The sequence below is a fragment of the Lucilia sericata genome, unplaced genomic scaffold, assembly GCF_015586225.1.
Source record: "Lucilia sericata isolate MDLA Ls3-8-SP2 unplaced genomic scaffold, ASM1558622v1 Contig002658F_arrow, whole genome shotgun sequence".
Classification (NCBI taxonomy): Eukaryota; Metazoa; Arthropoda; class Insecta; order Diptera; family Calliphoridae; genus Lucilia; species Lucilia sericata.
Genome location: NW_023996390.1, coordinates 1 through 15956, shown reverse-complemented (window position 1 = coordinate 15956; position 15956 = coordinate 1). Strand labels below are relative to the sequence as shown.

Below are 15956 nucleotides of genomic sequence, written 5' to 3'. Positions count from 1 at the left end.
TCACTGCATTCTTCATAGTGTTTTTCTTCAAAAGAACATCAAAACAATTAAATATTTTAAAAACTGGGTAATATAGCTTTGAATTAAAACAAAAATGGAAACTTACTTAAGCCAAGAAAAAAAAAAGCATTTAATTACTTAAATTTCTTTATTCAACATTATTATTATAAATTATGCTCAAAAACAAACAATTGAAATAAAACTTAAAACTTAAAGGCCGTTTTCTTTTGATAAAATATAAACCTAATAATTTCAATTATTTATTTAATTGATTATAAAATTACTAAAAATAAGAAAAAGAAAATAAATAAATATTTTTAACTAATATAATTAGCTAGAAATAATAAAAAAAGAAATACTTAAGAAAAGAAAAATTAGTTTTCTTTAATTAAAATTTATAAAAAGAAATAAAATATTTTTAAATTAAATAAACTAAAAAATACAACTTATTTCTAAAGCTAATTAACAATTTCACACAAAAAGGATTGAAAATTATTTTAAATTTATAAAAAAAAGAAATTAACAATAAAATTTTAAAGAAATTTTTGAATGTAATTTTAAAGAAATTTTTGAATGAAATTTTAATGTAAATATATTTGGCAAATGTGAGAATTAAAGTAAAATTTTTGGACTTTATTTTTATTTTAAATTACGTTAAATAAAAATTTTCAATTCTTTTTTTTTTTTAAATACATATTTTTTTAATAATGAAAAGTATGGTATGATTTTTTGTATGTTAAATAAGACTGTATATAGACTAAATAAACAATTTAATTTTTATTCGTATTTTAGATTGAATAAGAATTCTATTTTTGTGTTAAATAAAATGCTTAAATTCAACGAATATTGAGAAATAAACTTAGAATGGAAATGATATGTACAGTATGGAGTATTAAATAATCGACATAGAAACTGTATGCTACATTTTATAAATTGCAATTTTATATCTTGTTTCTATAACTTGCCATGGAAAAAAACTTAAAAATTAGAATAGTGATTAGATTTTTAAAGAGGTACAGTATGAATATCCCTTAGGGTTAATCTTTAGGTGATAGATTAGCGATTAAATTAAAATTAATCCTCGAAAGATGTTTTTGAGTACTCAATTAGGTAATTTTGTTTGCAAGTTTAGGCGCCCAATGGAGGTGGTTTAAACTTAAGTAAACAGCTGATGCAAAGAAATTAATACAATTTTTATAAATATAAACATTAAAATGTTCTGTTTATTGATTAGTATAAATTATGGACACTTCAAAATACATTTTTTTGTTTTTAATTTAAGTTTTCATTAATTTTCATATTAAATTTACAATTGTCTTTTTCTTTTTTATAAAACATGGATTGTTTTGATAACAAACAGTGACGTTGTCTGTTGTTTTGTATGGCAACACTGCGAAGTTTAATCTTGTACTCAAAAACATCAAAGGGGATTAACATAAGATTAAATTTATTTTTAGATTAACTAATCTGATTATTAATTTGCATTTGATTGCCATCTCAAAAACCCGCTCTTAAAAATTGTATATTTTTATAAAAATTTTAATGATGAATTTCGATAACTAATCCGCTTTAAATTATTTCGGTTATAATTCAATTTTACAATATTTATTTCAAATTAAAGCCTTTAATGTCATTAATTAAACGTTAACAATTCCATCAGAAGCTCATTAAAAAATTGTGATTTTAATGTTTTATATTTGAATTAGAGCAAGTTTTCAGGTTAACGTTTCGTTTAATAAAATTAAACAAACTTGTTTTTATTGAGTACATCATTAGTTAGTTTATGCGGCCAATAAAGGTGGATTAGACTTGGGCAAGAAAAGATGGGATTAGCTGCTATGAAAACATGAATACTATTTTTATTAAAATAGTCATAAAATAATTTTTTATTTCTTGATTTAATTATCCAATATATTTTCATGTCACACTCATAGCTGTCTTCTTCTTTTTTATAAAACATCCTTTGTATTGATAGCAAATAGTGATATTTTCTATGTATGGCAATACTAGTACTCTCAAAAACAGAGAAGAGGATTAATATAAGATTAAATTTATTTTTAGATTAACTTGGCGATCATTCTTCAACAAAAAAACTGCCCTTAGGAAGAAAAGGCATTAATACGTTTTTAAATTTTTCAATACTTCATTGCCATATTTGTTTAGGTCCTCTTAAATGAGCCATATTTTGTTTTAGACTTTTGGGTATTTGTACCCTACCCACTATAGTGGGGAACTTATTATTATTATGCGATTGTCCTGATGTTTGTAATACCTAAAAATAGTGGTCACCCACCTTAAAGTATACCTAACAGCTCAGAATCACTTTCCGACTTGATTTAGTTATGTCCGTGCGTCTGTGTTTCCAGGTAAACCTTGTGCGCACGCTACAGGTCGCAATTATCAAGATCATTTGATAAAATGTGGCACCAAGGATGAAGACTATTAATAATGGTTAAATTATTGCTATGTTATATGTATTAGAGTTAGGGTTCTATAGTTGAAACGAAAAGTCGACTTTTCGACTTTTTGCATTTAGTTAAAAGTCGACTTTTCGACCTTTCGACTTTTTCCATTTTATGAAAAGTCGATTTTTCGACTTTTCGACCTTTTTCATTTATTTAAAAGTCGACTTTTAGACTTTTAGTATTTTATAACTTTTCGACTTTTTCCGACTTTTCGACTTTTCGACTTTTTTCGACTTTTCGACTTTTTTCGACTTTTTCCGACTTTTCGACTTTTTAATTTTTACGACTTTTTGACTATTTTCGATTTATTTCGACTTTTTTTTCGACTATTTTCGACAATTTTTTTACTATTTTCGAGTTTTTCCGACTATTTTAGAGTTTTTGACCTCTTTTCCACTTTTTTAAAATTTTCGACTCTTTTCGACTTTTTTCGACTTTTCGACTTTTTCCGACTTTTCGACTTTTTCCGACTTTTCGACTTTTTCCGACTTTTCGACTTTTCGACTTTTTTCGACTTTCTTCGACTTTTTTCGACTTTTCGACTTTTTTCGACTTTCCGATTTTTTGACTTTTCGACTTTTATTTACAAAGTCGACTTTTCGACTTTTTTCATAGACTTTGTAGTTATCGACTTTTTTGGAACAAAATAGTCGACTTCGACTTTTCGACTTTTTTCGACAAAAAGTCGATTGTTCGATTATTCGAAAGTCGATTTATAGAACCCTAATTAGAGTCTTCCACTTTTTGATAGAGTGATTCAAATAATTTTTAAACTGAACATTAAAATTAAACAAAACATATTTGATTTGCGCGTGTTCACCCCGTTTTAAACAAGTCGATTATAAAATGTTGGACATTTTTTTTCAATTCGAAATTTACAGAAAGCCGGTATTGGTAAACATAATGATTTCCTTTATGGAAAACGGAAATAAGATAAACAATGTAATAGTATTATTACTACAGCAAAAATTATATTTATTTTTGATCAGTGCTGCCACCTCTTTTCCGTTAAACATACTACATACATACTTTGACTTTTGTCCATGACAGCTCTTCAGTTTGTTTTTGACTTCCCTCCAATTTTGTAACAATTTCGGTCCTCTAATAATAACTTTTATTAAAATAATTAAAAAAAATATAATCACTATGTATTAATTAAATGATAGCAAAAGCTTTTAAAGTGTATTTAACAAAGAAATGTGTAATTTTTTACAAAATGCCTATAAGAATGTTGTAGGAGGCTAGTGAAAGTGAAGTGCATAATAAATAAAGAAAATGCATATGTACATATGTAACAAATAAATATTTAACAAATGCAAAACATGTGCTGCTCGGAACCAACATTTTACCACAGGTAGGTGCACAAGTTATTGTTCAAACGTAATTGTTTTAGAGTCCATAAACAACACCAGCATGCTGGTACAATAATTTAATTGTGAATTCATGCTCGAAACATACATACATACATATGTATGTATGTATGTATAACACACCAGCTTGCCTGTACAATATTCATTTTATCAGAAAGTGTGTGAAGTCGTTGCGAATAATACAAATATTTGCAAAGAACTGAGCTATTTTGTTTACCGAGAGCATGAAACCGACCCGAAGGCATATAACAATTACATTTCTTTCTCTTGGATTTCATACATTATTGTATGAGCAACATCACTTGGTGTTGTGAATGGGCCCCTTTACAATCTACATAAAAACTTGTCAATAATACAGCCCTAAATTTTTAATATACCCCAATAAATAAATTAATAACACCACTGTCTTGTATAGTTAGTTTTATTATATTTCAAACGTCATTTCTTATAATTCGTATAAAATAACATTTACTACGAATAAAATCTATAGTCAAAGTTTTGCAAAGGCATGCGTCAACACACGAGAAAACAAAATAACAAAAAGGTACTTAAAACTAAAAAGTATGGAACAGTCTGGAATTCATGAAAGTTTATGTTTAAATAATAATGAATATGATAAAGTTAATTAATAAATCCAATATGGATTCTTAAAATTAACTTATTTAGTATCTTCTTGGTCTCCACCAGAACCATTAGCGGCATCTGTAACCTTTTCTTGGCTATTTTGTTTGACGTTCAAATGAGCCGGACCAGTTTGCTGTATTTGTATGATACGTTCGTTAGTTTTTTCCTCTTCCACTGGCTTGGGAACACTAACTGTCAAAACACCATCTGATGATAGAGTTGAAACTACTTTATCAGCATCGTAGCCCTTGGGTAAAACATAACGGCGTACAAAGTGTCGCTGTATGAAACCATGTTGATCTTCTCGTTCTTCATGTTTGCCCTCAACAACTACGCAGTTATCCACTACTTTGACTTTTAGTTCGCTTGGTTTAAATTGGGCTACATCCATGCAAACTTGGAAACCATCTTTGCCTACGGGTGAAACACGAGATTCCTTCTTATCTCCACCAGCTGCTCGGCGTAAAGCTTGTTGTTCACTGATGCGATTAAGCAAAGCCAAGGGTAGAGTGTAACCCGCTACGGTAGGTTGTCTGGATTCACGTTGTGGTGAGTGCTGATGGATGAGATAGGGTGAAACGCCTAAACCAAAATCATTGCCATAATAAGAGGGATTGGATTCACGGTCCAATTCATCGATGAGACTCAATAATAGTGGTAAAGTTGCCATTTTATAATTGTTCTTTAAAGGTTTCTTCAAATGCTAAATTAGTTTTACTTTGGTTTCAACGAAAAGCACTTTATCTTATGTGGTCTGTTTTTCAAACTGTTTTGTAAATTCTTAGCTCTCCTCTCGTTTTGTTAGCACTTTTTGCAATAATTTTTTGAACTGATAACGCTTGTTGTGTTTTTCCGGCCTTTTATACCAAAAGCAAGTTGTTCAAAATTTTCGAGTATTTTCTCAAAACTGCTTAATTAATCTCTCTTTAACATTGTTTTTTTATTTTTTTCTGCTCTCATCAGTTTTATGAGTGCTTTTTTACTCTCTTAGAAATGTTGTGAGAAATTTTACAAATTTACTCTTTTGAAATTTCTAGAAAAAGTTTGATATACTCTTCAAAATGTGTATTTTTTGTTGAAAGTGATTCATATTTTATTGTTAGGGTGGCGCTATTTTTGAATACTACTCGTGGTCTCGAAACATACAATCAAGTTTTTTGTGTTTTATGATTTTAAAAAATTTATTCTATTTCAGTTCTAGTTCAGTTCTAGTTTAGTTCTAGTTCAGTTCTAGGTCAGTTCTAGTTCTAGTTCAGTTCTAGTTCAGTTCTAGTTCAGTTCTAGTTCAGTTCTAGTTCAGTTCTAGTTCAGTTCTAGTTCAGTTCTAGTTCAGTTCTAGTTCAGTTCTAGTTCAGTTCTAGTTCAGTTCTAGTTCAGTTCTAGTTCAGTTCTAGTTCAGTTCTAGTTCAGTTCTAGTTCAGTTCTAGTTCAGTTCTAGTTAGTTCTAGTTCAGTTCTAGTTCAGTTCTAGTTCAGTTCTAGTTCAGTTCTCGTTCAGTTCTAGTTCAGTTCTAGTTCAGTTCTAGTTCAGTTCTAGTTTAGTTCTAGTTTAGTTCTAGTTTATTTCTAGTTCAGTTCCAGTTCAGTTCCAGTTCCGTTCTAGTTTAGTTCTAGTTCAATTCTAGTTTAGTTCTAGTTCATTTCTAATTCAGTTCTAGTTCAGTTTTACATAGTTCAGTTCTAGTTCTAGTTCAGATTAGATATTTTATTTTGAAAACAAATTTCAGTTATTCGATTTGTTAGGGCCCTCCTAATTACGAAGAGATTAAAATCATGTGCAAAATATTGTACGAGAAAGATATAGTAACTACAACAACACCAAATTGCGCAGAATTTTCTCTTGAATATTAAATTAAAACAGAAGCCTGTAAAAACTTTGAGAGAAACTACTCGAATATTATTTTGAAAACCACTCAAAGAACCTCCCTTTTTTTAAGAGAATACTTAACAATCAATATTTAAGAGAGACAAATTAAAACTTTTCGAGAATTTACTCGAAAAAAATCTTAACAAATTTTCTGTTATAAAAGCCGGCAAAACATAGCAAGCGGCATTAGTTCATCAAATATTTGCGAAAAGTGCAGATAAAGCGTGAAAATATAGTTGAAATATTCAATAAAGGCTTTTTTTTAAGTGGAACCAAAGCAATTCTTAAATAAAACCAAACGTTTAAAGAAGTATTAATAAAAAGAAAATGGCAAATTTACCACTATTGTTGAGTCTCATTGATGAATTGGATCGTGAAGCCTATCCATCTTACTATGGAAACGATTTTGGTCTGGGTGTTTCCCCTTATCTCATCCATCGTCATGCACAACATCGTGAGCCCAGACAGCCCTCAGTAACAGGCTATACACTACCATTGGCTCTGCTTAATCGTATCAGTGAACAACAAGCTGCACGCCGTGCAACTGGTGGCGAATCTAAGGAATCTCGTTTGTCACCCATAGGCAAAGATGGTTTTCAAGTTTGTATGGATGTGGCTCAATTTAAGCCTAGCGAACTAAATGTCAAAGTTGTGGACAATTCTATTGTCATTGAAGGCAAACATGAAGAACGTGAAGATCAACATGGCTTCATACAGCGTCATTTTGTGCGCCGTTATGTTTTGCCTAAGGGCTATGATGCGGACAAAGTGGTATCCACTCTCTCGTCGGATGGTGTTTTGACTGTTAGTGTACCGAAACCAGTGGAGGAAGAAAAATCTAATGAACGCATTATACAGATTCAACAAACTGGTCCGGCTCACTTGAATGTCAAGCAAAATTCGGAAGACAAGGTTACGGATGCTGCCAATGGTTCGGGTGGTGATCAAGAGGATTCTAAATAAATGAATGATTGCATTTATTATAAGAGAGTATTCACTTCATCATATTCATTATTTATATGCATTCATACATTCATGTATTCCGGACTATTCCATAATTTTTAAGTTTTTAGTATTAGTTATTTTTCTATAAATCACTGTTGTGATACGATGCCATTTTGGTTGAAACCTAAATTTAGAATATTCGTAGTTATATGTTTTACGAATTAAAAAGCAATGATTCCAAATAAAAGATAAACATAAATACCAAAAAAATACGTTTGAGATTTATTTGCATATTGTGTTCTACACGAATTTATTGGGGAGAGAGGTGTTTGCTGAGCTAATGCAGTGCAGATAAGGAAACAAGTTTCATTTTTTTTATAACAAAACGTTCTTATAATAAAAAACTGATTTTCCTATGGAATTTTCGAATAAAAATTTAAAAACAAGAAAATATAACACATTTCGAATCACCCTGTATTTCAAACATCTGTTTGTTATTAGTTCTGCGTGACTGTCAATAACAACATAAATAAACATTTTGAGGTAAATAAACGTTTTCCGTTTTCTAATAAATACATTTTTTATTAGAAAAATGTCGCTTTTTCCGGCTTATTCCAAAGAAAATAAAACAAAAGATGAAGAGGTTTTACCAACAACATCCTCAGCAGCAACGAATGAAGAAAAGATCTGGTTGGAAAATAATAGCTTTGCTATAAAAACCCACGACTTGACAGCAATACAATGTAAGACATCTTTAGTGGGACAAGAGAATTCCGATGATTCCTCCCACAGCTCCAGCAGCAGTGTAGATTTGGATAGTGATAAAAACAATTCTTTGTCTTCTAATGAAGAGGCTGAAAGTAAACGTAAAAGATTAAAGAAATCCAAAAAGAAAAACAAACATAAAAAGTCAAAGAATTCCAGTAATGAAACGGTAGAACCCATTTTAGATTTTACTGGACAGGAGGAGTTTTATGTTGATAAGAATAAAGCAAAACAGTATAATACTATAAGAACTTTACACAAACCGGCTTGTCCCAGGTATCGTGTTTTCTATTACACATTGGGTAGAAGTCATTACAATAGTGAGAAATCTAAAACGAAACGTTATTATCGCTTTCGTGAAGAAGCTGGTGAGGTGCAACATAACTTCTATGCTTTGGAGGAGAATGAATACACTTTAAAACTTGGCGAACTGAATCGCAAAACGGTGGAAAATTGTCAAGATTTAAAAAGTTGGCTGGAGTTAATTGCCCTGCAGGATAGAAATCCCTACAAATGGTCTCGTTTGAGAGTGGCCGAAAAGAAAATAGATTATGTACAAAAAGCCTTGATATATCTGCCCAATCAAGAGGAACTGTATAAAGTGTATATAAGTATTATAACTCAAGCCTATACTTCTCATGATGTTAGCAAAATGTTGGAGCCTTTGCTAGCCAAAGATCCCTACAGTTTGATTTTATGGCAGGCTTTAATAATGTGCACTCAAGGTACTATGGCGCGTTGCAATGTACCCGATGTTTTGCTTATCTATGAAAGATGCATGAAGAAAATGTTTCACAACCATAAACAAACTTTAAATCCGCAAGTTAGCGATAAGATTATGTTGGAATTATTTTACAATTGTGCTTTGTTTTTGCGACAAGCGGGTTTATATGAGCAATTTTTTGCTCTTATTAAATTGGCTATAGAGCTCAATGTAGCGGTAAGCTCCAAGTTTTTAGAGGATCTACAGCCTCGAGCACAAGATGAGCAAACGTTGTTGGAATATGAAGAGATTATCTTGCAGTCTGGTTTGCCTATGAACGAAATCTGGTTGAGAATAGAGAAACTGAGACAGGGTTTCAATTTCCTGCCATATCCGGGAGATAATAACAAATGCAGTGATCCTCAGCGTATAGTATTCAATGAAGATATTTGCCATTATGTGTATCCTTTAAAATCGCAAGAAAACTCTTTTAAATTATTATTAATAATTTTAAAATTACTAAAATTACCCTTCATCAGCAGTCATATATTGGCATCACAGCTCCAGGGTGACACAGATGCCATAGAAGATCAATTGGCTATTTATACAAATCCCCACTATATTTGCTCTTGGGATCATGAGGAATTTTTCTCCAGCCTATTTGAGTTAAGCAAAGAAATGGTTAACACTCCCACCTACATCACTAGCAGTATAGCTCATGAACAGTATGCCCAGTGTTTGAAAAGCCTATTGCTTAATTGTGCCCAATCTTATGAACAAATTGACGAAATTAAACGGTTAATATTCCTGCAACTATGGTGTCGTTTTGAACGTTTTCTTTTAAAATTAGAAAAATTAAATAAGAAAATTTCGGAGGAATTTATACAACAGGCGCGCAGACGTTTTAAAACTCTACTTAAACAACGCCAGAACCGTAATTGTCTTCAACTGTATGTAGAATTTGCTTTATATGAGTATGAAGCTGAGGCTTCACAGGAAACTATAGAGAATATATTTAAAAATCTTCTAGAAGCCTATAATAAAGAAGAAAATCTACATTCCGAATTGGCCTATGTGTACCTGACCTATGCAGAAATTTTACTTAAGTGGGGACAATATGAAAAGGCTTCTAAATTGCTATCCCTATATGCCCTTAAACTAGACTTTTCCCAGCTGGAGAGTATAACAAATGCTAAAAAACTTTTAGCCGTAACTAAACTAAAGGAAAAATTAGATCTCACCATTAAGGTAGAACAAAATGTAGAAATAATGCTTTTGGAGCAGCATTTTATGAATGATTATACTTTAAGCCAAATAAATATTTATTGTTTACTCTGCTATACGGTGCAGCAAAAGCTACAGGCTTTAGAATATTTACAAAAGTTATTGGAAATCTTTAAAACCCAAAGTAATCAACGTCATGCATATCTGAGAGAGCATATTTACGAAATTTACATAATGTTACTACAACTACCCAAGGGCAATAGTTATGTTTCTCATAAGTTAATACAACAATCTATCTTTAACGGCCTTCAAGAATATCCCCATAATTTGTATTTATTACAAAAATGGGGCTGCCAACAGTCTATGCCCTGGTATAAATTAAGAGCTGGTTATATAAAATTAAATCCCTCCATTAAATCCGTAATTTATATAATAGCCTTGGCTCGCTGTCGTTTTATTAAGACACTGGCTAATGATACACCATTAGGACTGCCTTCATTTGCCAATAACGATCTACATTATCATGAGCTCTTAGTGCGTCAACGTATTTTAAATCTTTTTAAAATTTTAATACCCAGCGATTTAACACAAAATTCATCCTCCCCTTCATTGAGTTTATATTCTTCTTTGCAACGCAATTCTCTATTTTGGCGTTGTTATCTAAGCTGTTTATCCGATCAGAATTGTTCATTTGATTTAAGTAAAAAATGTTTACTTACCGCCTTGGATGAGTGCCCCTGGAGTAAGGCTTTATATTTGGATGGTGCTACATATGTACCACAGGAGCTGTCACATTTGCAGGATTTAATAATTGAGAAACAATTGAGAATCTATGCTTTGCCCGAAGAATTGGAGATTTTAAGGGAACGTTAATAGTTAAGTGTTTAGTTTTAGTTTAGTTTTAAAATGAGAATGAATACAATGTATAAATGTATTAAATAAATTTGTATTATTTTTTAATAAAAATGTAACTAATTTAGTCGGTTGTAGCTGAAATATGACGTATTAAATATATTTCAATAAAAAATTGTAAACATTTTTATATATCTTTCCATTTTCTATGTTCTGAAATCAAGACTATTGAAGAATGTCCCGTTAACCAGAACTTCTATAACTCCATACAACATTTTATTGCTTTTTCGAAACTGAATGAAAAAAAATTGAATACAATCCAAATATATAGCAAACATTTTAAATTTAAACCCTGGTAATTGCATATTTACCATCGCTATTTACAACAGTGTGTAGTGCAAAGAAAGAATGAAACCATATGATTATAAATACGATTTCAGTGAACCACAGACAATACATGAATAAAAGAAAATAGCACACGCAAAAGTTACACGTCTGGCCGGCACTTGAAACAAACCTTTTCCTGCAGTTCGGGGTGACTAAATCGGTATTAAAATTTTAGTTTTTAATTAAATCTAAGAATTCAAAAATTTTTTTACTATAGACCTGAACATTCTATAGTGTTGTCTACAGTCCATAGTCTTGACTATAGAATAATCTATAGTCTTGGGTATACAATAGTCTATAGTCTTGATTATAGAATTGTCTATAGTCTTGACTATAAAACACTCCATAGTTTGACTATAGAACAGCCAATAATCTTGACTATAGAACAGACCATAATCTTGACTATGGAATAGTCTAAAGTCTTGAATATAGAATAGTCTATAGTCTTGTCTATAGAATAGTCTATAGTCTTGACTATAGAATAGTCAAAAGTTTTGACTATAGAATAGTCTATAGTCTTGATTATAGAATTGTCTATAGTCTTGACCATAATTTGACTATAGAACAGTCTGTAGTCTTGACTATAGAACAGTCTATAGTATTGACTATAAAACAGTCTATAGTCTTGACTATAGAATAGTCAAAAGTCTTGACTATAGAATAGTCTATTGTCTTGACTATAGAATAGTCTATAGTCTTGATTATAGAATAGTCTATTGTCTTGACTATAGAATAGTGTATAGTCTTGATTATAGAATAGTCTATAGTATTGACTATAGAATAGTCTATAGTCTTGACTATAGAATAGTCTCTGCGAAGAACCGTCTAAGTCTTAAACAATGTCTGTCTTTTCTCTAGCCTTGAATGTAGACATTTCTATAGGCTTGACTTTTGTCTATAGTCTTGACTATAGACCAGTCTATATTCTTGCCTATATACTAATCTATAGTATTAACTACATAGAGGTCTATAATCTTTGCTAGAATCACCAAGTGCAAAGGCTATTGAATTTGATAAAAATCGGTTCATAGCGTTTATAATCTGTATTTAGTTCTATCAAAATATGGGGAAATTTCGATTTATAAAATTTTATGGATAATTAGAGAGACCCAAATAATAAATTTGATTTCAAGTTACTTAGACATTTGGGAAAAAGAACAGTCTATAGTCTTGACTATAGAACAGTCTATAGTCTTGACTATGGAGCAGTTTATAGTCTTGACTATAGAACAGTCTATATATAGTCTTGACTATAGAACAGTCTATAGTCTTGACTATAAAACAGTCTATAGTCTTGACTATATAACAGTCTATAGTCTTGACTATAGAATAGTCAAAAGTCTTGACTATAGAATGGTCAAAAGTCTTGACTATAGAGTAGTCTATAGTCTTGACTATAGAATAGTCTTTAGTCCTGACTATAGAATAGTCTATAGTCTTGACTATAGAATAGTCTATAGTCTTGACTATAGAGCAGTCTATGCGAAGAACCGTCTAAGTCTTAAACAATGGTCTGTCTTTTTTCTAACCTTGAATGTAGACATTTCTATAGGCTTGACTATTGTCTATAGTCTTGTCTATAGACCAGTCTATATTCTTGCCTATATACTAATCTATAGTATTAACTACATAGCGGTCTATAATCTTTGCTAGAATCACCAAGTGCAAAGGCTATTGAATTTGGTAAAAATCGATTCATAGCGTTTTTCATCTCTATTTATGGGATAATTTGGATTTATAAAATTTTATGGATAATTAGAGAGACACAAATAATAAATTTGATTTCTAGTTACTTAGACATTTTGAAAAATAGGAATTGAAAAACTGCCGGGTATGTTTTTCTTAGACACATACATACATATGTATACAATTACAATTTGTTCTTATTGTGACAAATAGCACGATGAACTTTATATACTTTTAACATAACCGGTAGATAAATTTATTGCAGTTTTTTACATTCCCTTGAAATCCACTAATTTCAGTACTTAAGAGCAAAATATTTCAAAAGTTTTCTCGAAAATTCTTGCAAAGAGTGAAAAAAACTCGAAACTTCCTTAAAATTCCACACATTTTCTCTTAAACTTTAAGTTGAGTATAAAAGCGTATGAGCTTTTGGCGTTCTCTTCATTTGAGTGTAAAAAGCAAACGAGTTTGGTTGTTAAAAGTGCAGGAAAGAAAATAGAGCGCTTGATTGCATTTTTTATTACATTTTAATTTAAAGAAGAAAAAAGAAGTTGAAAAAAATAAAGTGAAAATGTCTTTGGTGCCCTTATTGGTAAATTTAGCTCGTGGTATGGATGCTGATTATCATCATGGTCTGGTGGATGATTGGGATCGAATGCTAGACGATGATTTTGGTTTTGGCATAAATCCTGTCGACATATTCCGTCCACGTTTGGCTTCAGCTACGGGTCACCATCATCATCATTTGCTGCCTAGACGCTCTTCATTGTATGCGCCATATTTGTTGGGTAGACGCCAACGTCAGCAACGTGAAAGAAGTGATTCAACATCTGGTAGCACTGCTCTAATGCCAACCATTGGCAAAGATGGTTTCCAAGTGTGTATGGATGTTTCACAATTCAAGCCCAGTGAGTTGACTGTAAAAACGGTAGACAACACTGTTATTGTAGAAGGCAAACATGAGGAACGTGAGGATGAACATGGCCTTATACAACGTCATTTTGTTCGCAAATATACACTGCCCAAAGATTATGATGCTAAAGATGTCGTCTCGACTATTTCTTCGGATGGTGTGCTTACTGTTAAAGCTCCTCCACCACCCAATAAATCCATTGCTGGCAATGAACGTATCGTTCAAATACAACAAACTGGCCCGGCTCATTTGAATGTCAAGCAACCGGAGCAGGTTCAAGCCACTAAACTGCAGCAGGCTCAGTCTAATGGTGCTGCAACTGGGGAAAAAGCTGAAGCTGCCAAATAAAAAGAAAAATTATTTGAATTAAAACCTATTTTTAAGTGATTTTTTATCTATTCCATTTATTTTGTCATGGTAGATGTAGAGTGTGTACTTAGTATGTAGTTGCTCATGGATTTCTTTTTTATTTTATTAATATTTATCTTATTACATTTTGTGTTTAAGTTTTTTTTCCTTTATGTTTCGTTCTAACTTATGCTACTGTGTAGTTTTAAGCAACTGATATGTGTACTGGATTATAAACAGAAACATCCCATATTAAAAATAAACTTTTTTTTCTATATTTATAAAATTTGCATTGGTTTTAATCAATTTAAGCTTTTTAATAGAACTTTTCCAAGATTGTATGTGTGGGGTCTTCCGGTCATTACCTATGTTTGTTTTGAGTTTGTAAAGACGCATTTGAAATATGTTGTTACGCCCTTTTGCATTTCAGGTGACGATATTTAATTATTTTGTGTTAGCTGAACCCGGTCCGCTTATTGGGCCTAAATTTGTCTTATTGCACTTTTCACGTAACGATATAAATACCTCTTAAATGTTAACATAATTGGATTGGCAGATTAGGTACAATTAACAACAGGTATAGATAGAATAGATAGATAGATAGATAGATAGATAGATAGATAGATAGATAGATAGATAGATAGATAGATAGATAGATAGATAGATAGATAGATAGATAGATAGATAGATAGATAGATAGATAGATAGATAGATAGATAGATAGATAGATAGATAGATAGATAGATAGATAGATAGATAGATAGATAGATAGATAGATAGATAGATAGATAGATAGATAGATAGATATATAGATATAGATAGATAGATAGATAGATAGATAGATAGATAGATAGATAGATAGATAGATAGATAGATAGATAGATAGATAGATAGATAGATAGATAGATAGATAGATAGATAGATAGATAGATAGATAGATAGATAGATAGATAGATAGATAGATAGATAGATAGATAGATAGATAGATAGATAGATAGATAGATAGATAGATAGATAGATAGATAGATAGATAGATAGATAGATAGATAGATAGATAGATAGATAGATAGATAGATAGATAGATAGATAGATAGATAGATAGATAGATAGATAGATAGATAGATAGATAGATAGATAGATAGATAGATAGATAGATAGATAGATAGATAGATAGATAGATAGATAGATAGATAGATAGATAGATAGATAGATAGATAGATAGATAGATAGATAGATAGATAGATAGATAGATAGATAGATAGATAGATAGATAGATAGATAGATAGATAGATAGATAGATAGATAGATAGATAGATAGATAGATAGATAGATAGATAGATAGATAGATAGATAGATAGATAGATAGATAGATAGATAGATAGATAGATAGATAGATAGATAGATAGATAGATAGATAGATAGATAGATAGATAGATAGATAGATAGATAGATAGATAGATAGATAGATAGATAGATAGATAGATAGATAGATAGATAGATAGATAGATAGATAGATAGATAGATAGATAGATAGATAGATAGATAGATAGATAGATAGATAGATAGATAGATAGATAGATAGATAGATAGATAGATAGATAGATAGATAGATAGATAGATAGATAGATAGATAGATAGATAGATAGATAGATAGATAGATAGATAGATAGATAGATAGATAGATAGATAGATAGATAGATAGATAGATAGATAGATAGACAGATAGATAGATAGATAGATAGATAGAAGATAGATAGATAGATAGATAGATAGATAGATAGATAGATAGGATAGATAGATAGACAGAT

At 30.7% G+C, this 15956-nt stretch overlaps 4 protein-coding genes across 4 annotated transcripts; 3 read left to right on the top strand and 1 right to left on the bottom strand.

Moving 5' to 3' along the window:
• Window positions 1-4238: 4238 nt before the first annotated feature.
• Window positions 4239-5287, bottom strand: LOC119614171 (heat shock protein 23-like). The gene has a single exon (XM_037970287.1). The coding sequence runs from the start codon at window positions 5127-5129 to the stop codon at window positions 4494-4496; it is 636 nt and encodes a 211-aa protein (XP_037826215.1). The 5' UTR covers window positions 5130-5287; the 3' UTR covers window positions 4239-4493.
• Window positions 5288-6472: 1185 nt separating this feature from the next.
• Window positions 6473-7531, top strand: LOC119614172 (heat shock protein 23-like). Its single transcript, XM_037970288.1, has one exon. It carries the CDS (start codon window positions 6653-6655, stop codon window positions 7286-7288), a length of 636 nt encoding a protein of 211 aa, XP_037826216.1. The 5' UTR covers window positions 6473-6652; the 3' UTR covers window positions 7289-7531.
• Window positions 7532-7789: 258 nt separating this feature from the next.
• LOC119614168 lies at window positions 7790-10990 on the top strand. Its single transcript, XM_037970284.1, has one exon. It carries the CDS (start codon window positions 7863-7865, stop codon window positions 10833-10835), a length of 2973 nt encoding a protein of 990 aa, XP_037826212.1. The 5' UTR covers window positions 7790-7862; the 3' UTR covers window positions 10836-10990.
• A 2343-nt stretch (window positions 10991-13333) lies between these two features.
• LOC119614169 (heat shock protein 27) lies at window positions 13334-14434 on the top strand. The gene has a single exon (XM_037970285.1). The coding sequence runs from the start codon at window positions 13459-13461 to the stop codon at window positions 14146-14148; it is 690 nt and encodes a 229-aa protein (XP_037826213.1). The 5' UTR covers window positions 13334-13458; the 3' UTR covers window positions 14149-14434.
• Window positions 14435-15956: the final 1522 nt, after the last annotated feature.